We start from the raw sequence: 24623 nt of genomic DNA, 5'->3' as shown, positions 1-24623 counted from the left end.
CGATTTTTTTTTTTTTTTTTTTTAGAGGTTTTGTGGTTCAGGCTCTGATACCATGAACAAAATGATGAATGCTGTGTCTTATTGATAAATGATTCACATACATATATACAGAGTAATGTATCTCTGGACGTAAATGCTATGATTCTCCCGAATATACAAAAGCAATGTAAGGAAACCAAATAAATCAATCCCTAAACATGTGGGATTGATTAATACTCCAATACCCTTTTTGCCTCTTTCGCCTCTTCCACTTTTCTCTCCGGTAAGGAAGGAGCTGCTCCTGCTCCAGCTGCAACAAGATATGCCCCAAACATTCTTCGGGTATCAGCTGCAATCAATCTTCGGGTATCAGCTGCACTGGTGGCTGCTTCTTTTCTACCTGCTTGAGCTTCTTCTCTGCCTATTTGTACCACCGACATTACTTTCTTAACATCGTCTTTGGTAGCTGCCGTACTTTTGAAGGCATTAAGGTCCGACTGGTAGGCATCGAGTTTTCTCCCCAGCAAATGTTTTGATTCCTCAAAAGTATTGTGTAACTTATCCATATTTTTATCTAACTCCTCATCCTTCTTATCCATTGCATCAAGTCTTGTGATCACACTTTCCAATTTTTCAGCAAACTCCTCCCTCATTTCATCTAATCTTTTGCTCACCTTATCCTCTGAGGAGGTGAAGAAGCTCGACATCCATGTAGGTATGAACGAAGAAAAGTAGCCTACTACTCGCCGCAGGGCATACCTTAACGATGCATAACCAAACGCACTCGCAAATGCTATAATCAATTATGTGTGTCTATCTTACTCCTTTTCACTGACATTAAAAAAGGAAAAAAAGAATCATTTCATTTCTTTTGTAGTTAATAATGTATTATTACATAGAAATATTATTTAGTAAAGTTAACTATGGCATTTTCTAGTAAATCGTATTAGAGTCATACTTTTTTCACCCACTATCCCAATTCTAATTATATTATTAGAATGTTAGAGTCATACCATATGGTTTAACTATAAACTACTAATACTTTGTAACCATTTGAGCAATAACATTACTATCATCAACCGAAAATATTTTCACAACTTTTGTACAATTCCATACCATAAATCTTTTTATGGAGGTAAATGACATATAACATGAACAATGATCATTTCCACATATCAAAAGATTTCACATGCTACAAAATTAAATCTAGACATGAAAATTTCAAAATTTTATTACAACTCAAAAACTAAATTCAAATATTAGAATTTAAAATTAGGATACAAACAAAAGATAACCTAATTATTCAATTTCCTCTTTTCCCAATGGCTTGCAATGTTGGAAAACCATGTTTGTCGATATCCACGAACAAAGCTAGGAAGAAAGCAGAGGAAAAAATTCATTTTGAATTTGAATAAAAATGTGATTTTAGTGATTAAATGTAAATGAAATAGCAACATTTATACATAGAGGATTAACGGTAAAAATAACAACAGTTTTTTTTTGTTTACCTGTCTATTTTCCTTATATTTAATTTAAAAAACAAATAATTTATAGTTTACCCCTTTATCATGTCAAATAAATTAAAACAAAAATTAGAATAAAGTTACTGACAATGATATTCTTATGGCAACAAATGATCACTTTTCAAAGAAATCGATCAGAAATTTACATACAGGTTGAAGATTAGCAAATCTTGTACCCAATAAATCAACTTAGTGATTAACATTTGCAAGGAATAAGCATAGTAAACATGAAGATAGTCTAAGCAATTTTTTTTTTTTTTTTTATGTATTACTTGCAACAAATATTTTTGGGCCTAAATGTAGACGTACAGGCTAAAAAAAGTTCACGTATAAAAAGCGTGAAAGCCCATAATAAAATTAAAGACCTGCATTTCAGAAAATAAAAATCGGAAAAGAATATAAAAATGTCTATTATTTGATATATAATGTTGTGGAAAATATTAAATGATACTTTCCCAGTGACGATTATTCCAAGGCCATTGCATGTGCTTCATCGTATGTATGTATATGTAATCCATAAATCTTTTTCACACTATCATTAATAAAAGTAGAAATTGTACCCCCAAAAAAAAAAAAAAAGAGAAAGTAAATGAACAGTTCATCAGAACACAAAGAAACAGCTCGACATTTGGTAGAATCTCTAACACACTTTTAAAAGATAAGACACAAAACGTAATGGCTTCGTTTTCTCATAGGACACAACACGACACACATCTCTTAATCTCATTCTCACCACCGACAAGTAACAAAATGTTGGTGCGGGATTCAGCACCCCTGACATACCGAACTAAACCAGAAGTATTAATTGATTGTTTAACCGGGAATCCAGTTAGGGGATCAATTAGGTCATCAGGAGTTAATTCGGATGAAGCATAATCCTGGAGAAGAAGGAACCGACATCCACTTCGGTNACATACCGAACTAAACCAGAAGTATTAATTGATTGTTTAACCGGGAATCCGGTTAGGGGATCAATTAGGTCATCAGGAGTTAATTCTGATGAAGCATAATCTTGGAGAAGAAGGAACCGACATCCACTTCGGCGCGGCGACCGACTCAAGGAATAAGGCAGTTTTCCATATGTCACTTCGTCCGTTAAGGAAAGTTAATATATTTAGCGATCTACGAATATGTATAAATAAGGGGAGACTTCTCCATTGTAAATCATCCAGAATCGAATACAATAACCGAGTTCTCTTTTCGTTCTTAGCAATAAACCCTAACTTCTTTGAGTTCTTCTTCTTTACTTCTAATTTCAAGGTTTAGATCTATTTTCTAGAGAGATTATCTTATTGAATTTGTTTCCCCTCTTAAACAAATTCATTGTGGAAACCTAGTTTCTACAATTGGCGCCGTCTGTGGGGAAGCAAATCGTCTCTAGAAAAGTTACTCTCTAGGAAACTCTCCCTAAAGAAGCCTTGCAATAATGTCTTCCATCGTCAACGAAGTTTCCGAAGCAAACCGCACAACTTCCGACATGCCCGATCTCACAGGCATCACACCTTCTCAGGACAGCATCGCAACACTAGGCGGTGCATCGACCAGGCCTGTCACTGCCGTGTACTCTCGTCACCGCGTGAACACAACGGCAAACCTGTCCCAAACCTCCACCGAACTCCCAGTCGGGGTCAGATCTGAAGGGGAAACCAGCCAAGATGCAGGGCGAACTCGCGAAGAGCCAGTCAACATCGACACAGAGCCCTCCGATGGACAAACCCATAACGAGGCAGACGCTCGCGCAACAGAGCAACAGCTCGGCGCAGAAAATGGGAACCTCCCTGTTCATACCACGCCAGCGGTCTAGAACCCGCAGGTCGTATCCATGGAAGACTTCAAAATCTTGTTCGGCTCCATGACGAAAGAGATCTACCAGATGATCTCCGACACCAACCGCAGAGTCGACGCCGTCGTAACCCAAACAACCCCATCACAAGTCTCCGCTGAACAATCGCCAGCACCCAACTTAGGCGGTCTCACTCGTCGTCTCGACTTTTCGGATGCACAATTCGAGCGGAGGAATCCTCCCCCTCGGACCACGTCAAGTATTCGACCGATGAATCCGAGCTTACGGATACAGGAGAGCTCGGCCGCCCCGGTCACTCGCATCGCAAACTCTGGACCTTGCCTCGAACTCGAGGAAATCAAGTCGCAGATTAGCGGCATGAACACGCTCCTCCATCGAGCTATCAGCACGGCCCCGGAGATCGATAGGATTGTCGAGGTGACTCGGCAGTCACCCTTCACGCAACGGATAACGAGGGCTGCCGTGCCAATTGTCAAGCTGAAACTTCCAATCTACCAAGGAGACAAAGATCCGGTCCAGTTCATGACATCCTTCATGGCAACCATGTCGAAGCCACGGTTCACCGACGAACAGAGGGACGCCGGTTGTTGTCAGCTATTCGTCGATAGCCTCTCCGGCCCTGCCTTGGTATGGTTCACAAGGCTCGAACTGAACTCAATCGACAACTTCGATCAGTTGTCCAAGGCTTTCCTCAAAAACTACTGAATCCTCATCGAACGAGGCGTGACAAGTTCGGATCTCTGGGAAATGGCCCAGGAACGTGGAGAGCCCATCGCCAGCTTCTTGAACAGATTCAAGGAGAAGCTGACAAAGGTTAACGTCCCGGAGGACGCTGCAATGGCAGCCTTCAGAAAGGGCCTGATCCCCGGATCACCATTACGAAAGGACCTCAACATCCTGGAACCCAAGGACCTTGACGATGCGCTGCATCGAGCTTCCAGATTCGCGCTCGATGAGGAGGAGGAGGCTCAAATAGCCGCAAAAACTAACGACGGACAACCGTCACATCCCCCCAAAGCTAAAAACCGGGTCGAACACCACGAACCCCGCAAGCACCACGAACCTCAGGATCGGAAAAAGGCGTCATCCACGCAGTCTCCAAGATGGACGATCAGGAGAAGCAGCCCTCTGACCCAAAGGAACTCTACTGCGATTTTCACATGTACCCCGGTCATTCCACACAAGAGTGCGTCCACCTGAAGAATTACTTGTACGCGAAGTATCTCTCAGGCGAAGTCGAAGCTACTTACCAGCCAAAAAGTGCCCGTGGCGGTAGAGGTCGCCAAGGGGATGGCATGGCGGACGATCTAATGGAGGCCGTGGTGCAGGCGGCGGACGAGACTACAACGGACCACCCAACTAGTCCAACAGCCGGCCAACCAAACGGTCGTGAACCACCAAGAAGAAGAGGCCCAAGTAGACGAACTACCTGGCCCTCCCAAGCGACAGAGGGGGCAAAACCCGGAGCGGGTCAATTCCCCTCCCCGTGGACGAATAACCATGATACTTGGTCCACCGGAGGACTGCGCAGACTCCGTTCGCGGACTAAAGAAGAGGGCACGACAAGTTTGCGCCCTCAAAACTGCTCCGAGTGAGCCTTCACTCTGTTCGGACCCGATATCATTCACTTTGGAGGATGCTAAAGGGATCCAACACCCCCATTCAGACCCTTTGGTTATCGAAGTCTCGATGGGCGACTTCGACGTCGAACGAGTCTTGATTGACACTGGGAGCACCGTCAATGTACTCTGCTGGCAAACGCTAGAAAAAATGAGCGTCACACCAGACCAACTCAAACCTGAAACTCGAACGCTGACGGGCTATGACGGGATCGCCAAGATGTCGATGGGCGACGTAAAACTAGAAGTACGAGCTGGCGGAGTGACCCGGAAGACTAAGTTCGCAGTCGTCGATGCACCACCAATCTACAACGCTATTTTGGGGGTACCATGGATATACGCGATGCAGGCCGTACCATCGACCTACCATCTCTGCCTCAAATTCCCAACTACCACAGGAATTTGCACACTTTACGGCGACCAGAGGGTGGCCAGAGTCTACTCTGTTATCGAAAAGAAGCAGAGGAAGACGGAGGCCGCATAGCAATTACAGAGCGGGGACCATCTCACCGGTTCCTGAAAGCCGGAGCGCGATCGCCTCAAGTCCCTGGAGTGTCGGATCCTACAGGCGAATATTGACCCCTCCGACCCCTCGCAAACTGTCGGTATTGGGGCCGAACTTGATGAAAACATAAAGACTAAGCTGATCGCTTTCCTGCAATCTCGGGCTTCCACATTCGCCTGGTCAACAAAGGACATGGTCGGGATAAGCCCCGAAGTCATGTGCCACAAGCTCAACATCGACCCCACGTTCAAGCCGATCAGACAGAAGCNGAATATTGACCCCTCCGACCCCTCGCGAACTGTCGGTATCGGGGCCGAACTTGATGAAAACATAAAGACTAAGCTGATCGCTTTCCTGCAATCTCGGGCTTCCACATTCGCCTGGTCAACAAAGGACATGGTCGGGATAAGCCCCGAATTCATGTGCCACAAGCTCAACATCGACCCCACGTTCAAGCCGATCAGACAGAAGCGCAGGCGTTTGGGCCCGGATCGAGCCAAGGCGGTCCAGGACGAAGTTGAACGACTACTCAAGGCGGATCAAATCATGGAAGTCCAGTACCCTGATTGGCTGGCTAACCCGGTGGTGGTCAAAAAGAAAAACGGTAAGTGGAGAGTGTGCGTTGACTTCACCGATCTCAACAAAGCTTGCCCTAAGGACAGCTTTCCTCTGCCGCACATAGATCGTCTCGTCGAAGCCACAGCTGGAAATCAGTTGCTTTCATTTATGGATGCTTTCTCAGGCTACAACCAGATCGCCATGAGTTCAGCCGACCGCGAGAAAACGGCATTTATCACAGATAGGGGGACCTACTGCTACAAAGTGATGCCGTTCGGATTGAAAAACGCCGGAGCAACCTACCAGCGCTTAGTAAACATGATGTTCGCGGATCTGCTCGGCGAAACCATGGAGGTCTATATAGACGATATGCTGGTCAAATCTCTGATCGCAGAACAGCACGTCCAACATCTGGCAGAGGGTTTCGACATCTTGGATCAATTCCAGATGAAACTAAACCCGATGAAGTGTACATTTTGGAGTAATTTCTGGGGAATTCCTTGGGTACATCGTCACTGAACGGGGAATAGAGGCAAATCCTAAGCAGATCGAAGCTATACTAGTCTCCCGTCACCGACCAACAAGCGAGAAGTACAACGCTTGACTGGCCGGATCGCCGCTCTAAACCGTTTTATCGCCCGCTCAACGGACAAGTGCCTCCCCTTTTACCAACTTCTTCGCGGAAATAAGGATTTCCACTGGGACGAGGAATGCGAGATCGCCTTTCGTCAGTTGAAGGAANAGTACCCTGATTGGCTGGCTAACCCGGTGGTGGTCAAAAAGAAAAACGGTAAGTGGAGAGTGTGCGTTGACTTCACCGATCTCAACAAAGCTTGCCCTAAGGACAGCTTTCCTCTGCCGCACATAGATCGTCTCGTCGAAGCCACAGCTGGAAATCAGTTGCTTTCATTTATGGATGCTTTCTCAGGCTACAACCAGATCGCCATGAGTTCAGCCGACCGCGAGAAAACGGCATTTATCACAGATAGGGGGACCTACTGCTACAAAGTGATGCCGTTCGGATTGAAAAACGCCGGAGCAACCTACCAGCGCTTAGTAAACATGATGTTCGCGGATCTGCTCGGCGAAACCATGGAGGTCTATATAGACGATATGCTGGTCAAATCTCTGATCGCAGAACAGCACGTCCAACATCTGGCAGAGGGTTTCGACATCTTGGATCAATTCCAGATGAAACTAAACCCGATGAAGTGTACATTTTGGAGTAATTTCTGGGGAATTCCTTGGGTACATCGTCACTGAACGGGGAATAGAGGCAAATCCTAAGCAGATCGAAGCTATACTAGTCTCCCGTCACCGACCAACAAGCGAGAAGTACAACGCTTGACTGGCCGGATCGCCGCTCTAAACCGTTTTATCGCCCGCTCAACGGACAAGTGCCTCCCCTTTTACCAACTTCTTCGCGGGAATAAGGATTTCCACTGGGACGAGGAATGCGAGATCGCCTTTCGTCAGTTGAAGGAATATCTGACCTGTCACCCAGTTTTGGTCAAACCGGAGGACGGCGAAACACTATATCTCTATGTCTCGGTTTCCAGTTCGGCAGTCAGCGGGGTGTTAGTCCGAGACGATCACGGAGACCAGAAGCCCATTTTCTACACAAGTAAAGCACTAAACGACGCAGAATCACGATACTCCACGCTGGAAAAACTGGCCCTCGCAGTGATCGTTGCAGCACGGAAACTGCGACCCTATTTTCAGTCGCATTCTATCGTCGTGTTTACTGACCAACCACTCCGAACCATCCTTCATAGCCCCCTCCAATCCGGACGCATGGCGAAATGGGCAGTCGAACTCAGTGAGTACGACATCGAATACCGTTCTCACCCAAGTCTGAAGTCACAAGTCCTTGGTGACTTCATCACCGAACTATCGCCCGAGCTTGACGACCCCACCCCCGCAGTGGAGCAATGGACAATGTTCGTCGACGGTTCGTCAACAAATCAAGGATCCGGGGTCGGACTCATACTCCGATCCCCCACCGGAGAAATCCTCGAACAGGCGTTGAAGCTCAATTTCAGAGCGTCGAACAACGAAACCGAGTATGAGGCTGTTCTCGCAGGACTCCGGCTAGCCCAGGGGCTTGGAGTCAAACACCTGCAGGTCTTCTGTGACTCCCAACTCGTAGTCAGCCAGTTCAGCGGCGAATTCGACACCAAAAACAAGCGAATGGGGGCATATCGACAGTTGGTCCGCACGTTATCCGGCGAATTTACGTCTTTCTCCCTGACAAAGGTCCCACGGAACGAGAACGTATCAGCCGACGCCCTCGCAGCTCTGGCAAATCGCTCCGACCCCAAGTTACGGCGTACCATTCCAATTGAATGCATCGAGGCTCCCAGCATTGATCCGGACAGCCAAATCGCCCTCATCAACGACGACCCAATCCCGATGGAAGTCGACGAGCCAATAGAAGATATGGCGGACATCACCGAGCCTCCCGAGGATTGGCAACTCGAGATCAAACTTTACATCTCCGATGGCACCGTCCCGGCAGACTGATGGGCGGCTTGACGACTGAAGGCTCGAAGTGCCAGGTACATCCTGTTGGAAGGGGAACTATTTCGCCGGAGTGCGTCGGGAGTGTTCCTTACCTGTGTTACTCGGGACGAGGCCGAACGCATCATAATGGAAGTGCATGAAGGCGAGGGTGGCAACCATTCTGGCGGACGCGCACTTGCTCTCAAAATCAAAAAGGACGGACATTATTGGCCTACCATGATGGCCGATTGCGAAACTTTCGCGGCCAAATGCGAAGCCTGTCAGCGCCATGGGCCAATGCGGCACGTCCCGCCCGAACTACTAAACACCGTCACTGCTCCGTATCCCTTTATGCGCTGGGCCATGGACGCCATAGGACCTTTGCCGGCATCCAAATCCAAGAAGTATGTCCTGGTGCTGACCGATTACTTCACCAAGTGGGTGGAGGCAGAATCTTTCACAAGGATCCAATCCTTAGACGTGACCAATTTCATATGGAAGAACATCATATGTCGCCACGGACTCCCGTACGAGATTGTCACCGACAACGGTACCCAATTCACTTCGATGATCACCAGACGCTTCCTGACGAAATGGTAAATCCGTCTCAGCACTTCGACTCCTTGATACCCGCAAGGCAATAGTCAAGCCGAAGCCACGAATAAGTCGATCATCGACGGGCTCAAGAAACGACTCGGTCGAAGGAAAGGAGCTTGGGCAGATCATCTGGATGGCGTGCTGTGGTCATACCGCACGACCCCGCGGCAGAGCACAGGACAGTCCCCCTTCTCCCTCGCATATGGTCTCGAAGCACTTGCCCCGGCAGAAGCAGGAGTCCCGACACTTCGTCGCACTATGATGGTCGATAATCCCAAACTTAACGATGAGATGCTGATCGACCACAACGATCTTGCCGAAGAATTGCGCGACAAAGCTCTAGTTCGGATGCAACACTACCAAGACGCAGCGGCTCGATACTACAATAAGACTGTTCGTCAGCGGCGTTTCAACGAAGGTGATCTGGTTCTGCGAGAAGTCTTCGAGAACACGAAGGAAGTAAATGCCGGTAAACTCGGCGCTCGATGGGAAGGTCCATACCTCGTATCTAGAGCAGTTCGTCCGGCGTTTACGAACTCGTAACCATGGCCGGAGAACGGATCAAAAACTCGTGGAACGCGGCCCATTTAAAACGTTACTACAGCTAAGTCGTTGTTACGACTCTGTCTAGGAGTTTTCGGGAATCCGAACTCCATTTATCTTTCATTTGTAATACGAACTACGGTTGGGTTGATCCCCACTTCGGGGTACATAGGCAATTCCTTATCTTTTAAAGACTAAGCGAATGCAGCTAATATATTAATAAAGTTTTTTTCAGTTTAAAAACTTATTCTTACTCAACTCGGCGACAAGCCGGTGTGCAAAGTTTCCAAAATATCCAAAATTCACTTGCATTTAGTTTTCTTATGGCGGTTTTGATAATTCCAATCAAAATTCAATAACTAAGTTAATCCCCATTACATGCTTTGGATGTTTTGACTAATAATAAAAAAAAAAGAGAGAAAAGAGACGCAAAGGGAGAGAATCCCTCTTACGACTCAGGGTCCTAGATAAAAAAAAAAAAAACCGTCCGAATTCGGAGTTCGGAACGGTCAGAGTTCCACCATCACCGTCTGGGCTGGTCCTGCAGACGAAGTGGAGGCCGTGGACCCGACAGATCGTCCGCCAGCGGTTCCTCCACCGTTACCTTATCCAGTTCGGTTCGCCAGAACTGACGAGATTGCCTCAGGGTCTCCAGTCTTTCCCTCGGCACTTCAACACCTCTTGACACCAGGTCCTCCAAAAAGGAACACGGGCCTTCAACTAAGTGCCTCTCACGGAAAATCGGGCCAGCCGACTCCAGAAAATTGGCGTACCGCCTTAACCTTTCTAGAGAAGCCCGGTAGGCCCAGACGTCCACGGTAAGTAAGTGCGCAGTATCTTTGAGAGGCTGACAGTCGGCTTCCAAAAGAATAGGCACCTCCATGTTCGCCACCAGCTCTTGGCACGCCGCACGCGCGGCAAGCAGCCCGGTCATGCGCCACTTTTCCAAATAGAAGCCCTCGGGGATTATTTCGTTCAGGACCCGAATAGTCCCGTCCAAACGATAAAGCCGACAGACTTCGGCCAATCTGCGGTGCCTCGCCATAAGGTGAGCCCCCAGCCTATAGCGGCGAGCTCGATCAAATTAACGATCTCGATCAAATTAACTATAGATGTTATAATCCAAATGCAGATGTTTTATATTAACAAAACAAAAGCACGTGTTTAATCAATCTATGTACGAAAATGAACAAAGAAAGAATCATTATTAGAGTGTTTAACTGTTGAATGTCTAGGTCTTATCATCTGGCTTAGCTGTGAACTAAATAAACCATTTGAGTTATTATTACTTATCACATGAACAAAAATACAAAAACAAACATTTCATTAAGGTTCCAAATGTTAACATGCGAAAGTCTTTAGTATCAAATTTTTTTGACATTTTGCTAAGTATTCTAGTTATTAACAAGTTGAGTTAAATTAAAAACAAATAATTAGATCAAAATATCATGTGGAATAGAAGTTGTTATTGTTAAAATAATAATACAAAAGTTTCATCTTCTTGGATTCATTAAAAAAACAGTCTGTCAAACTTAGGTTGTGCAATCTGCAATGTGCAGTAATGAACAAACAACCAAACCAAAAAAAGTATTATAAAAGTTTATGAAATGAAAGATGGCATTTATTACCTCCACCTTAATCGGCTTTTTTCTTCATCTTTCTTTTAATTTCCACACGAAAAACTTCCTAAAAAATTTATACATTTTACCCAAAAATTTATACTACATCTCTTGATCCAAAAGTTTTCATTCAATTTCCCAATAGATCTGTCTCTGTTCCACAGAAAAATATGAAAAACTTTCAATGAGTCTCTTTCTCTAAGTCCAAAAACACATCTTTAATTCACTGTAAATTTTCCCAAGAAAATGCAGAAGTCTCTTCAAATCAATGTATTTTCATTCACTTTCTTCCTTCTTCTTCTTCAAACCCATGTACTATCCGAGACTCAGCTAGCTTCAAGTAGTGAATCAAAAACTCTTCTTGAAATCCAGAAGCAACTACAGTATCCACAGATTCTTCAATCATGGACCGATACGACCAACTTCTGCCGCATTCGTCATTCTCATTCCTTCAGAATCGTCTGCTTCAAAGGTCACGTAACAGAGTTAAGTATCACCGGGAACAGAACCAGTAAGCTCTCTGGTAGTTTTCATAAACTCTTCACTCTGCTTACACAGCTCTCTAGCTTAAACACTTTGTCTCTTACCTCTCTCGGGATTTCTGGTTCTCTCTCTCCTAAAATCATCACCAAGTTATCACCTTCTCTCGAATCTTTGAATCTCAGCTCTAATTTCATCTCCGGGAAGATACCAGAAGAGATATCGTCTTTGAAGAATATGAAAAGGCTTGTTTTAACAGACAATATGTTCTGGGGTTTTGTCTCTGATGATCTCAGAGGGTTGTCGAATCTTCAAGAACTGCATTTGGGAGGTAACAAACTCGGTCCTGAAGTTCCTTCACTCCCAAGTAAGCTCATCACTGTTTCATTGAAGAACAACTCCTTTAGATCCAAGATTCCAGAACAGATCAAGAAGTTGAATAAGCTTCAAAGTTTAGACCTTTCTTCCAACCAATTCACCGGGTCGATTCCAGAGTTTCTGTTTTCGCTTCCTTCTCTTCAATTTCTCAGTTTAGATCAAAATATGTTAAGCGGGTCACTTCCAAATTCCTCTTGCAGCTCCTCAAAGATTAGAACTTTTGACGTTTCTCACAATCTCCTTACCGGAAAGCTTCCTACTTGCTACTCTTCAAAGAGTTTCAGGAATCAGACAGTGCTTTTCTCATTCAATTGCTTGTCTTTGACTGGCACTCCTAATGCCAAGTATCAGCGTCCGCTTTCTTTCTGTCAAAACCGAGCAAGCAAAGCAATTGCTGTGAAACCTATCCCTAAGGTTAAAGAGAAAGATTCTACAAGAATCAAACTCGGGTTAGTGATTTTAATAATCATCAGTGCGGTCATCCTTGCAGCAATTTTGGTTCTGTTGATTTTGATTGCCCTGAAAAGAAGAAGATCAAGATCAGAAGAAAATCGTTCTGAGGTAACCAACAACAACAATGAGAGACATGCCTCTGATAAAGTCTCAGTTTGCAGCACAACAACCACCAGCTCTAAGTCATTACCAGATTCAAGTAAGCGATGACTCTTATTATTTACTTTGAAATCTTGAAAGTGAGTCTTTCTCTAGCAAAAACCATTAACAGTTTCTTTCTGAGTGTAGAACGTGTACCGCATACAATGAGATCTGCAGTGATTGGTTTGCCGCCGTACCGTGTTTTCTCCTTGGAGGAATTGGAAGAAGCAACTAACGACTTTGATGCAGCAAGCCTGTTCGCAGAACAGGTAAAAAAACAAAAACATGACTTGAGACTCTTGCGATGAACCTGATTAATTAATATATTTGGTATTACGAACAGCTTTACATAGGTTGTCTAAGAGAAGGCATACCAGTGACAGTGCAATGTATCAAGCTGAAGCAGAAGAGTTTGCCACAAAGCTTAGCTCAACAGATGGAAGTTTTATCAAAGCTAAGGCATATGCATTTGGTTAGCGTTCTTGGACACTGCATCGCTATTAATCAAGACCACAATCAACACTCTGGACACACCATCTTTATTGTCCAAGAATACATCTCTAGTGGTTCATTGAGGGACTTTCTCACAAGTAATAACCTGAAAGAAAAACAGAAATATATTCAGATTTTTATAGATTCAAATGGTTATTCATTATGTGAATTTTTGTAATCAGACTGTAGGAAAAAAGAAGTACTGAAATGGCCTCAAAGAATGGCTATAGCCATAGGAGTGGCTCGAGGGATACAGTTCTTGCACATGGGAGTAGCACCAGGGATCTTTGGGAACAATTTGAAGATAGAGAATATTATGCTTGATGAAACACTCACTGTTAAAATCAGTGGCTATACTATTCCTTTACCAACCAAGGTATAAATTCTTTGACTAATTCAATTAGACTCCTATGTTCAGTAACCCCCGAAATATATTTTTTAATTGATTAGTCTAAGAAAATTTCATGGCATTTCTAGGTTGGTGAAGAGAGCCCTCAAGCCAAAAACCCTAGGAGGTTGTTCTATCTCTAAAGATATGATAAAAATGTGTTCTCTTCTATAAAGTTCTGAAACTTGTTAGTGAATTGTGTGCAGTAACGAAGATAGAGAGAAAGAAGATGTGTACCAGTTTGGAGTGATACTACTACAGATCATCACAGGCAAAGTAGTAGTTTCAGGATCTTCAGAGATGGGAAGTTTGAAGCTTCAGGTCTGTTCTGTTTCAGTCAGAACCTTTTTCATCTTAGTTAATCCAACATGGTTTATGAATTTGACCTCTATGTTATTTCTTGCAGCTGGAGAATGGTTTGAGAGATGAACCATCAGTACTGAGCAGCTTAGCAGATCCATCTGTTAAAGGATCATATGCTTATGAGTCGTTGAGGACGACAGTAGAGTTTGCTATCAACTGTCTTTGTGAAGATCAGACAAAGCGGCCTTCGATAGAAGATGTTGTATGGAATCTGCAGTATACAATTCAAGTGCAGCAAGGATGGAGACCAAGCAGCGGGAATCACGAATCATCCATGAAGGCAATAATATATGAATGACAAAATCCTCAAGAAAAAATGTTCAAAAAACAGAGAGAAAAGTGTAGAAACAGTGATAAGAGTCAAACAAGTCAATATGTAGTTGCATAGATTACCTGTAATATCTATCATCAGCTAACTTAGTAATCTGTTGTATCAAAATAAAGAGCAAAAGATCTGCGGAATGATCGAACTGAAATATATATAATAATGAGGAAGATGAATGTGGTTACAAAAATACATAGAAACATCAAAAGCAACAGATCACAGAGTTTGAAAAACACACAAAGACATAGATAGTGGGTGGAACACAAGAGAGGAGGCTTAATGTTTTCTGAAGACAAATGCTACCACAATAATATGATTGCTAGTCTGTGTCCATCTTTGCTCGACAACCTCAGGTTCTTTATCAGACAAGAATCTCTGTGCTTGGAATATAGTTACTGCTAAACTCTCACTATGCTCACATCTGCTTCTAAAAACCTCTCTGCCTCTATTACACTCCGTGTTTCCACAAATCTCCATTACAAAAGTCTTTCACTCAGCCAGCATTCTAAAAATTTCCTCTGTTTCCTCATCATGACTTCTATCGCTAGCGATAAACAAGTGAACTATTATCTTCTGTTCCACAAAACTAAACCCAGGCTTTATCCTGAATCCCCTCTCTCATCATTACCCGGTTCTCCAGATTCTCTCTTGATTCCCTCATGAGTATGGATATATATATTTTTGGCATTAATATATAGTAGCCAATATTCATGAGTTCAAACACTCTTTGCAAAAGCGAACTCTGCCATATCTCTTATGGAATTTACAGGCACCAATAGAGTTCCCCAAACAGCATCATCTTGTTCAACTGGCATTGATTCCCCATGGCTTCATCCAGTCGATCAGCTCTTCCAAGTAGATAAACTACGCAAGAGTAGTGTTCAGGAACAGGCTCCACAGCTTATACTCTCTCTCTCTCTTCATCGCACCAAACAACTCTGAACCTTTAACAGTAGGCGTTTAATGGCTTCACGTAGATAAAACCATCACAAACAACATCATCCCAGGGGGGTCTTACGCCGCTTTTTATCATATCACTGTGTACCCAAAATCAGATAGAGATATCAAAGCGTACGTGATTGAGGGTTTTTGTCGAACACCTTGCGTGCATTGCATACTCTGAGAAACCACATTTATAGCAGCAGATTGAGATCGTAGAAGTCAGAACAAAGAGCTCAGCCTCGCAATTTCCTCTGATGAGAAGCCACCGACGGTGATGACTTCTATTACCTTATATGGGCCTGGCTGGGCCCAAATTACGCAAAACTGAGGGAATAGACTTATACGTACAACCAAACAGGTTCTAATAATATGAGCTCTTCTTCTCCTCCGTCTGCTGCAAATCGTTGCCGCCGCCGCTATTTCCTCACCGGAGCAACTTCCGATCAACGGATCGGGGTGAATTAAAGCTCAGTTTATGGTAAATACTTAGAGCTGATGAGAACCAGTATCATGTCGCAAATGCAGCGAAGCTTCTCAATCGAATTGCCTAAACTGGTTCCTCTGCAACTTCCATCTCGGATGTAAGTAACTCATTGCGTATGCTAAGAGTCTTCTGCTTTCATAAGTTGCAGAGCTGGAATGCAGTAAAAAGCTTGAATTTTTAGGGTTCTCTGATGTTTTATGGAAGCTTGAATTTTTAGGGTTTGTTGATGCTTTTATGGAATGATCCAAATTGGCTAATATGATTTTGGTTTTATAGTGTTGAAGCTCATCTTTGTCAGCTTATATTGATTGTGTTCTTATTCATTTCATGTAGGGAGACTCATCTATGGTATGTTGTGCCAGATGAAGTGAAGAGTACATCTCTTCTTAAACACTACTCTCAACTTCTGTCACCACCTGAGAATGATAAAGTTCTTCAGATGCGAGGCGATAAGCTTCAGAAGAATGCTTTGCTTGCCCGCACTTTGGTTCGGACCACCATTGCAAGATGTATGTCTTCACATCTAAGTATCAATCATTAGGCACTGGAGTTTCCTATTAGGCTTTGTTTCTTGAAGATTAAATTTCTTAGTCTTCTTAAGCTGCCTTTCTGTATGATGCTGTTAGGTAGTCTCTTAGGTTATGATTAACTCTAAAACTTAGTTAGAAAGAAACTTTTCAAAGATTTATTCAGTAAAATTGCCTGAAACCGTGAGCTTATTATTATATTACCATGTGGTGGTTACCTGCAGACTGAATTTTTCTCACAGGAATTCTAGATTTTTACGAGTTTGCTGAGCATTAACTGTAACTTTCATTTTCTAGATCAAACAAACAATGGGGTCGATCCTCAGACCTTGATGTTCAAAAAGAATATGTATGGGAAGCCTGAGGTGAGACATTTATTTGGAATTATATACTAGACACATAGTCTCGGTTTAAGGCGCAATTTTCATTTATTATGGTTTAATTTTTGACAGGTAGATCGGCAGAATTATAAGAACTGTAGTGACCCGCCATTGCATTTCAATATCTCCCACACAGATTCATTAGTTGCCTGTGGGGTGACTGTCCATGTTCCTGTAAGTCTTCTAATTCAGGCAAATACATACATTTTGTCAATGCTTTCTTTTTTAAAACATTCAACAGTTGCAGTTTATTACGACTGTAGGTTGGTATCGACCTTGAAGACAAGGATAGAAAGATAAAACATGATGTCTTGACATTAGCAGAGAGATTTTACTCTACTGATGAAGTAACGTTTTTGTCAACTATCCCAGACCCGGAAGTTCAGCGAAAGGAATTTATTAAGTTATGGACTCTTAAGGTAGTTTATACTAACAACAGATATAGTTAAGAGTCTGAAAATGTTTCTTCTCGAAAGTTTAGAACTGTTGTGATGGTTCTGTTTCCAGGAAGCATATGTGAAAGCATTAGGAAAAGGCTTTTCTGCTGCACCTTTTAATACCTTCACAATCCAGTCTAAGGGTGGGACAAATGGAGGCTACAATCTTTGCGAGGTTTGTTTTATACTTTAATCATACATCCTGGAATTGAATAGGGTGTATATCAAATGCGATTTTGTTGTTGCCTTGTACACTTTCTGAAAATTTCCTTTGCAAGATCGTTTTCATTGCTGTCGAAAAAAAAGTTTTTGCTGCATAGTGTATAGAATTATAGGACGCTTGATTGTTTTCTTTAGACGTCTGAACTGTCTGTCAATTCATAGGAGGAGACGAAGAAATGCAATAGAGATTGGAAGTTTGGCCTATTGGAGTTGGCTGATTCTCATTATGCTGCAATCTGTATTGAAGATGATCAAGCTAGTGAAGGTGCAGATTCAGTTGACATAGCTCTTGATACTGAACAATCCATTTATTTAGTGCTTTCTTAATCACATATTTTTTCTTCTTGCAGGAGATCCTATGAGGGTAATTGTTCGGAAAACCATCCCGTTTGTAGAAGATGAACTTATTTCTGAAAGCAAATTTCTTTAGGTAGTGCAGCCTTCAGCCTTTAGATTTCTGTAGCATTTTGTTTTCCCAGATCCCTCTGAGTACATTCCATGCAAGCAAATTATCAAATCTTATTATCTGAGCATCTTGGAATATCACCGGTAATTTTTGCACGAGCAGAACCCATCATTTGGTTGAATATAAACTTGTTATTGAATTGGTTGCAGACTTGGAGTAGTGGAGATGGAGCGAAAGAAGATGTGTACCAGTATGGAGTGATACTACTTCAGACCATCACAGGCAAGTAGTGACTGCAGGCTCTTCATAGATGAAGTTTAAAGCTTCAGGTCTGTTCTGTTTCAGTCAGAACCTTACAAATTTGAAACCTTGATGCTATTTACTGGAGCTGGAGAAGGGTTTAAGAGATGAACCACAGTATTGAGTAGCGTAGCAGCTCCATCTGTGAAAGAATCATATTCATATGCTTAGTTGTTGTCTCGTTGAGGACAACAGCGGAATTTGCTATCAACTGTCTTGGAATCTGCTGTATACAATTCAAGTGTAGCAAGGACGGAGACAAGCAGTGGGAATCATGAAATCGTCCATGAATACAATATATGAATAAAATGTTCATAATGAGACATAAAGTGTAGAAACACTGACAAGTGTATGCCATATCTTCTATTAGCTAAATTAGTAATCTGTGTTATCATATATAAAAGCAAAAGAAGAAGAGCTACAACAATGATCGAACTGAAATACATATTATAATTATGAAGATGAATGTGGTCGCGAAAATACAGAGAAACAACAAAAGCAACAAATCACAGAGTTTGAAAAACACACAAAGACATAAAAGCGAGTGGGAGGGAGAGAGAACTTCTCTCAGAGAAGTGTGATGCTCGAATCAAATACAAGAGAGGAGGTTTAGTGTTATTTGAAGACAAATGCTACAATAATATAATTACTAGTCGGCAGTCCAGCTTTGTTCAACAACCTCACGGACTCTTCTGTTGTACTCACGCTTGCTTTCACTGAACATTCGCGCAGCTTCCGAGTTTGCAGGAGAATTCGGATTAGGATCACATAGCAATGACTGAGATAAAAAGAGGACGATAGTTCAGCCACTAATATAATCAAATTAGATCAAAGATCCGTGTAAAACGTGAGGAGAGGAAGCAGAATAACAACAATCATCAAAAGTTTATAGAGAAACAAGACATGAGAAGCATTTCGATATAACATTTCTGTATATATATATACCTGAATGGAGGTTAGTATAGCAGCGACATCGTATATTGGACTCCATTGGTTTTGGAGAATGTCCAAGCATATACTCCCATCAGCATAAACTGCATAACATTAACCAAGCGTGAGTTTCGTTTAATCACATGCACTCAGAATAAGAAAGATGATCAATGATGGTAATCTCTAACTTACTGTTTGGATGAAACATCCGCGAAACAAACCGAACTGTCGGTGGTTTATTTGGATAATCTTCAGAGAACTGCAGTGAGAGTTTGAAAGTACCTGACAAGATCATAGAAAGAAAGACATAAGACCAGATATAAAAGATTTCCAAAATCTCAAGATAAGTGATTACAGTAACAAAACTCTACCTCCATCCCAAGGGGTATCATCAGGCCTGCAAATCCACAAACAAAATGTTTGATCAGTACAGTGCAGACATCGAATGTCTCAGAAACCTATCAAGTATCAATCTTTTCTACTTTGTTTTGTTCCATTACCCGAATATAACAGCATTCCAAAGCATGATATTGTTGTCTTGAGGAGCACCACTAATACCAGCAGGTGGGTCTTGCTGCAACCTCTTGAAATCCCTCATCAATCTCTTCCTCGCCGGAGTCGACATCCTTCTCTTACTCTATCATCATAACCCAATACAAACACAACCATTACAAAATTTTCAAAAAAACAAACTTTATATCAAATTCTCAATTATGTTCTTCTAAATTGTGGTTGCACATTTCCTGGTGACTCTTAGAGAAGCACATCAATTGCAAAATCGGAAAAAGCAAATACTTTACAAAACCACAACAACCTAGGAAGCTTATATTATACAATCGGATCAATTTCACACAAGAATGATGATAACATCTGAATCTACGGATCTAGCAACGAAGCAATCGTGATAAGAAAAAGAGATCTTACTGTTGAGCAAAAAGGCAAAGATCGGTAGAGGTTCGTCGTCAAGCTAGCATCTCTCCTTGCGGATAATTCAAACGATGACGACGAGAGAAAAGAAAAAGTCTCCGATCAAAGAAGCTCGACGATCCTCGAATTATTCACCGAGCGACGATGATATGAGAGAAAAGAGAAATGATGTGGAACTTCGTATAACGCACGCAGTGGTGTGATCTTTTAGAAGCTTCGATCTAATCAAAGCTGTGTACAGTCAGAGAAATACTTCAGATATTTTTTTTTGTTCAGAGAGCCATGCGAGAGTTTAGCGCTTAACCGGGAAATTAAACCGGTTTTAACCAACAAAAAAAGAGTGATTTTTTATTTCATTTCACTGGAAAAAAAAAGTTCATTGTTTTGAATCTTTTGAATTCAGAGCTTTGATGTGTCTTTTGGTTTCGAATTTGGTTTGTTCTAGATGATAAACCTCACGAGACACCGAGTCTCGAATCTCGTCACATGTGGTGGATCTTCGCTGGATGCGGTTTTGTCTCAATCTCCTAATAAGTTCACGTTCCCGCCTCTTCTCAAATCATGTGCGAAGCTCGGTGACGTTGTACAAGGACGGGTTCTGCATGCCCATGTAATCAAAACTGGATTTTTCGTTGATGTTTTCTCGGCGACGGCTTTGGTGAGTATGTATATGAAGGTGAAGCAGGTGACGGATGCTCTTAAGGTGCTCGACGAAATGCCTGAGAAGGGTATTGCGAGTGTTAATGCAGCGGTTTCTGGGCTTTTAGAGAATGGGTTTTGTAGAGATGCGTTTAGGATGTTTGGGGATGCTAGGGTTTCTGGGTCTGGGACTAATTCGGTTACTGTGGCGAGTGTTTTGGGTAGCTGTGGGGATATGGGAGGAGGGATGCAATTGCATTGTTTGGCGATGAAGTCAGGGTTTGAGATGGATGTTTACGTTGGAACCTCTCTTGTTTCTATGTATTCGAGATGTGGAGAGTGGGTTTTGGCTGCAAAGATGTTCGAAAAAGTGCCTAATAAGAGTGTTGTGACCTACAATGCTTTTATCTCAGGGTTGATGGAGAATAGAGTTATGCGTTTGGTCCCTAGTGTCTTCAATCTCATGAGGAAGTTTTCAAGTGAAGAACCAAATCCTGTTACTTTCATTAATGCAATAACTGCTTGCGCTAGTCTTTTGAATCTTCAGTATGGTAGACAAATTCATGGTCTTGTCATGAAAAAAGAGTTTCAGTTTGACGCAATGATCGGTACAGCTCTCATTGATATGTATTCGAAATGTCGATGTTGGAAATCAGCATACAGTGTTTTCACCGAGCTGAAAGATACAAGGAACTTGATATCTTGGAACTCTGTTATCTCTGGAATGATGATTAATGGACAGCATGAGACAGCAGTTGAGCTGTTTGAACAGATGGATTCCGAGGGGATAAAGCCTGATTCAGCGACTTGGAATTCACTGATCAGTGGCTTTTCACAATTAGGGAAAACAATCGAAGCTTTCAAGTTCTTTGAGAGAATGCTATCAGTAGTTATGGTTCCTAGTTTGAAATGTCTCACTAGCATTTTATCTGCTTGTTCAGAAATCTGGGCTTTTAAGAATGGCAAAGAGATCCATGGGCATGTCATTAAAGCTGCAGCTGAAAGGGATATATATGTTTCGACGTCTCTCATCGACATGTACATGAAATGTGGGTTCTCTTTGTGGGCACGCCGGATCTTTGATCGGTTTGAACCGAAACCAAAGGATCCCGTGTTCTGGAACGCTATGATATCTGGCTATGGTAAACATGGAGAGTGTGACTCTGCAATTGAAATCTTTGACCTATTACGAAAAGAGAAAGTAGAACCGAGTATGGCAACCTTTACCGCTGTTCTATCTGCTTGTAGTCACTGTGGCAATGTCGAGAAGGGATCTCAAGTATTTAGGTTGATGCAGGAAGAATATGGATATGAACCTAGTACAGAGCACATTGGTTGTATGGTTGATCTTTTGGGTCGGTTTGGGAGATTAAGAGAAGCCAAAGAGGTCATCGATCAAATGTCAGAACCATCATCTTCTGTTTACTCTTCTTTGCTCGGTTCATGTAGGCAACACCTGGATCCAATTCTTGGAGAGGAAGCGGCAATGAAACTAGCAGAATTAGAGCCAGAGAATTCAGCTCCATTTGTGATCTTGTCGAGCATATATGCTGCTTTAGAAAGATGGCAAGATGTGGAAAGTATTAGGCAGTTAATAGATCAGAAGCAACTGGTGAAACTTCCAGGTCTTAGTTTATCTGGTTAAGCATTTGCTGAGTGGTCAAACGTGAGCAAAGGTAGGGATTTCTTTGGGAAGTGTTGACATGCTCTTGATTTGGGGCTCGTAAAGCAGGTGATACACTGATTCAGGTTTACATCCACAGTGTGGAAGACACTTAAGGACCTAAACAAACAAAGTGAAACAGCTCACTGTGCGGGGTATCACACTCTGTTTAATGTCTGATTGCGATAATCCGCACAATGATCTCTTTTATCTTTGTTTGTTTAGGTCCCTTAGTTTCTTCTACACTGCGAATGCAATCCTGTATCGGATGAGTCACCTGGTTTACGAACTCCGAAATCGAGAGCATGTCAATGCTCCCTAGGAGATGAGAGTATTAGACCCTTTGTGATCAAATATAATATGTAAAGACTAGACAAGAGTAAGAGTAACGTGATTCTTGTATTACCAAAATTGTAATCGGTTGCTCTTGAATGAATACAAATTATCTAACACAAAATATGAGTTATTTCCTACACAACAACACATCCCATTTGGTCTAAACGCTACATCTGTCTCTCCTGCTGCTATTTTTTTTTGTGTTCTCTGTCTCGAACAGCTCTTGGTGATTCATTGATTTGAAATAACAAAAAGATGGGATGGACGGAAGAACCAATTTTGCAAGGTTGCCTCGAATATCCATCATCTACTCCATTCGTAGTCTCCTCCATACTTAGGTGACGCATTGTTAAGTCGGTTAGAGTCTTCAGGTTTGATGGAGGATGCAAATGCGTTCCAGCCTATAAGGTGCGGCAAGATAAACTGCAATTCAATGTGTAAAGTTAGAACAATGGCAAAGGCTTTTCACTCAGAGAGAAAGAGAGAAAGAGAGAGCTCACGTTGAAAGCAGAGATAAGAACAGCAAACTCTGCCCTAGTGATTGGTATGTACACATTCTCATCTACATTTAAGAGCCTGTTTTGAACACCTTTATGACAAATAAACAATGGAAATTAGAAGAGCTCGACGAAAAATAAAGAAGAAGAAATAAAAGTTTGGCTTACTCAGGTTAAAGAAGCGGCCAGAACCATCTGGAAGGGGCTCAACTTTCAGCACTTTTCTCACTTTACCTTCATCACTTCTACAACAACCAAAACACAAAACCAATTACGAATCACAACTCCAAAGAGAAACACAACACATTCTGTGTAATGAAAAAGACCTCATAAGATCCCTAGACCATACCCTTTTCCCTTGTATGGGTCATGGAAGAATTCACATGATTCTCTAGGCCCAAGGCTAACTAGGTTACCAATTTCTGTAACTGACAACGAGAACACCTGCATTATTCGACATCAAAACATAAGTAAAAGTGTTGTTTCTTTCACCAAACTAAGTTTATCATTATCACAATCTAAAGAATTACCAAGTTCAAGATAAAAATTAGACCAGCAACATTTCACATCAAACATAATCTAACCAACCAGAACCATTATAGAAAGTCTAAAGGCTGTTTCTTTCACCAAATCAAGGTCACGTTCTTTATCACAAATACACAAATACACAATCTCTAAAAGTAGTAAGTGAAAGATAAAAAAAACCAAACCTGCTTCCTGCTCCAATCGTATTGACGAACACCAGCTGCAGGAGCGAACTGGAGCAACAAAAAACCTTCCTTTGTAAGCTTGAACGCACCAGACTGGATCAAATACATCACAAGAGGAAGAAATGAGATCAACCTAGAGATAAACACAGTAATGCTTTTGATCTTCCAAAAGAGAGAGAGAGACATACTTCCAAAGCCACAAACTCAGGAGCTCGTGGCTCTACCGTAAGAGCAGCTTTCCCTTTGTAAATCGAATGACCCACAAAAAATCTAGGAGAAGATCCTTCAGCTATATATACAAACCCAAAACAAACAAACCAAAACTCAAACTTTTTCTGAAATTTTCAAACTTCCCACCACTCAAAATTCAAAAACAATTGAGTGACCTACTGTTTTGCGGAGAGGAAGAAGAAGAAGACACGTCTCCGAACCTCTTCTTCTCAAAGTAATCATCTTGGCGAGACTTCACCGTTAATTTCAACCTCGCCGCCGGTTTTTTTAAAGGACCGATTTTTCCGGCGAAACCACCGGAGGTGAGAATTGAGTGAGAAGAGAGAAAACGAGCGTCTGTAAACTTATGGTTTGTTTTGGAGAGAACCGCCGCCATTGGAGGAGAAGATAAGAGCTGCGACATCGTTTTTTTGTTTTTCCCTCTCAATGCTTCGTCTTCTCCACTGGGGTTGGTTTGGATTACGATGGAGGAGCAGCAAAAGGGTTTTAGGAGAGAAGAAGACTTTTTGTTTAATTCGTTTTTTACCCAATCATATTTATAATTTTACAAATTTGCCCCATTATAATATTCAGAACCTTTCAATATTCGTAGAGTTGACCCTCTAAGTTACTTTTAAATGCACGGTTCAGATTTATTGTTTTCGCTTCTATGAGTCACTCTTAACGGCCGAGATTAGTTTAGTGGCAAGGTCAAAGAGTTTATAACTACGGTATACGTACAAC

General features: G+C 42.3%; 6 protein-coding genes across 7 annotated transcripts; 4 read left to right on the top strand and 2 right to left on the bottom strand.

Annotated features, from left to right (window-relative positions):
- LOC104714915 lies at nucleotides 4807-5409 on the top strand. Its single transcript, XM_010432383.1, has one exon. The coding sequence runs from the start codon at nucleotides 4807-4809 to the stop codon at nucleotides 5407-5409; it is 603 nt and encodes a 200-aa protein (XP_010430685.1).
- LOC104710186 (probable LRR receptor-like serine/threonine-protein kinase At2g02780) lies at nucleotides 11232-14406 on the top strand. The gene is made up of 7 exons (XM_010426747.2): nucleotides 11232-12759; nucleotides 12849-12970; nucleotides 13045-13291; nucleotides 13376-13569; nucleotides 13671-13708; nucleotides 13788-13902; nucleotides 13988-14406. The coding sequence occupies exons 1-7, from the start codon at nucleotides 11496-11498 to the stop codon at nucleotides 14240-14242; spliced, it is 2235 nt and encodes a 744-aa protein (XP_010425049.1). The 5' UTR covers nucleotides 11232-11495; the 3' UTR covers nucleotides 14243-14406.
- Nucleotides 14509-18342, top strand: LOC104710185 (4'-phosphopantetheinyl transferase gsp-like). Of its 2 annotated transcripts, none has more exons than XM_019230381.1 (9): nucleotides 14509-15792; nucleotides 16029-16204; nucleotides 16520-16587; nucleotides 16675-16776; nucleotides 16866-17021; nucleotides 17110-17214; nucleotides 17424-17526; nucleotides 17612-17625; nucleotides 17877-18342. In XM_019230381.1, the coding sequence occupies exons 1-9, from the start codon at nucleotides 15707-15709 to the stop codon at nucleotides 17955-17957; spliced, it is 891 nt and encodes a 296-aa protein (XP_019085926.1). In that variant the 5' UTR covers nucleotides 14509-15706; the 3' UTR covers nucleotides 17958-18342. The 2 variants fall into 2 exon arrangements, with proteins under 2 accessions (XP_019085926.1, XP_010425048.1); XM_010426746.1 differs by having other exon boundaries at nucleotides 17612-17691.
- Nucleotides 18398-20055, bottom strand: LOC104710183 (ubiquitin-conjugating enzyme E2 2). Its single transcript, XM_010426744.1, has 6 exons — nucleotides 19822-20055; nucleotides 19398-19534; nucleotides 19269-19294; nucleotides 19090-19179; nucleotides 18913-19001; nucleotides 18398-18745 (listed from the first exon to the last, which is right to left on the bottom strand). The coding sequence occupies exons 2-6, from the start codon at nucleotides 19520-19522 to the stop codon at nucleotides 18617-18619; spliced, it is 459 nt and encodes a 152-aa protein (XP_010425046.1). The 5' UTR covers nucleotides 19523-19534; nucleotides 19822-20055; the 3' UTR covers nucleotides 18398-18616.
- Nucleotides 20126-22411, top strand: LOC104710184 (pentatricopeptide repeat-containing protein At2g02750). The gene has a single exon (XM_010426745.2). It carries the CDS (start codon nucleotides 20270-20272, stop codon nucleotides 22106-22108), a length of 1839 nt encoding a protein of 612 aa, XP_010425047.1. The 5' UTR covers nucleotides 20126-20269; the 3' UTR covers nucleotides 22109-22411.
- Nucleotides 22654-24388, bottom strand: LOC104710182 (single-stranded DNA-binding protein WHY3, chloroplastic-like). Its single transcript, XM_010426743.2, has 7 exons — nucleotides 24060-24388; nucleotides 23858-23958; nucleotides 23670-23762; nucleotides 23309-23403; nucleotides 23128-23204; nucleotides 22963-23051; nucleotides 22654-22885 (listed from the first exon to the last, which is right to left on the bottom strand). The coding sequence occupies exons 1-7, from the start codon at nucleotides 24301-24303 to the stop codon at nucleotides 22766-22768; spliced, it is 819 nt and encodes a 272-aa protein (XP_010425045.1). The 5' UTR covers nucleotides 24304-24388; the 3' UTR covers nucleotides 22654-22765.

Source organism: Camelina sativa, chromosome 9 (assembly GCF_000633955.1).
Source record: "Camelina sativa cultivar DH55 chromosome 9, Cs, whole genome shotgun sequence".
In the NCBI taxonomy this organism is placed as follows: domain Eukaryota; kingdom Viridiplantae; phylum Streptophyta; class Magnoliopsida; order Brassicales; family Brassicaceae; genus Camelina; species Camelina sativa.
This window is presented reverse-complemented; position numbering and strand designations above follow the sequence as displayed.

Bases quoted from the DNA above. Each gene is read 5' to 3' on its own strand.
- LOC104714915 (XM_010432383.1), top strand. From the start codon at position 4,807: ATGATACTTGGTCCACCGGAGGACTGCGCAGACTCCGTTCGCGGACTA.
- LOC104710186 (XM_010426747.2), top strand. From the start codon at position 11,496: ATGCAGAAGTCTCTTCAAATCAATGTATTTTCATTCACTTTCTTCCTT. The intron at 12,971-13,044 runs GTAAAAAAACAA...TATTACGAACAG, and splicing joins CAAGCCTGTTCGCAGAACAG to CTTTACATAGGTTGTCTAAG. The intron at 13,570-13,670 runs GTATAAATTCTT...TGGCATTTCTAG, and splicing joins CTATTCCTTTACCAACCAAG to GTTGGTGAAGAGAGCCCTCA.
- LOC104710185 (XM_019230381.1), top strand. From the start codon at position 15,707: ATGAGAACCAGTATCATGTCGCAAATGCAGCGAAGCTTCTCAATCGAA. The intron at 16,588-16,674 runs GTGAGACATTTA...AATTTTTGACAG, and splicing joins ATATGTATGGGAAGCCTGAG to GTAGATCGGCAGAATTATAA. The intron at 16,777-16,865 runs GTAAGTCTTCTA...TTACGACTGTAG, and splicing joins GGGTGACTGTCCATGTTCCT to GTTGGTATCGACCTTGAAGA.
- LOC104710183 (XM_010426744.1), bottom strand. From the start codon at position 19,522: ATGTCGACTCCGGCGAGGAAGAGATTGATGAGGGATTTCAAGAGGTTG. The intron at 19,295-19,397 runs GTAATGGAACAA...GTGGATTTGCAG, and splicing joins TGGAATGCTGTTATATTCGG to GCCTGATGATACCCCTTGGG. The intron at 19,002-19,089 runs GTAAGTTAGAGA...AATGTTATGCAG, and splicing joins GCGGATGTTTCATCCAAACA to TTTATGCTGATGGGAGTATA.
- LOC104710184 (XM_010426745.2), top strand. From the start codon at position 20,270: ATGATAAACCTCACGAGACACCGAGTCTCGAATCTCGTCACATGTGGT.
- LOC104710182 (XM_010426743.2), bottom strand. From the start codon at position 24,303: ATGTCGCAGCTCTTATCTTCTCCTCCAATGGCGGCGGTTCTCTCCAAA. The intron at 23,959-24,059 runs GTAGGTCACTCA...TTGTATATATAG, and splicing joins TTCTTCCTCTCCGCAAAACA to CTGAAGGATCTTCTCCTAGA. The intron at 23,404-23,669 runs GTTTGGTTTTTT...CGAATAATGCAG, and splicing joins ACGATTGGAGCAGGAAGCAG to GTGTTCTCGTTGTCAGTTAC.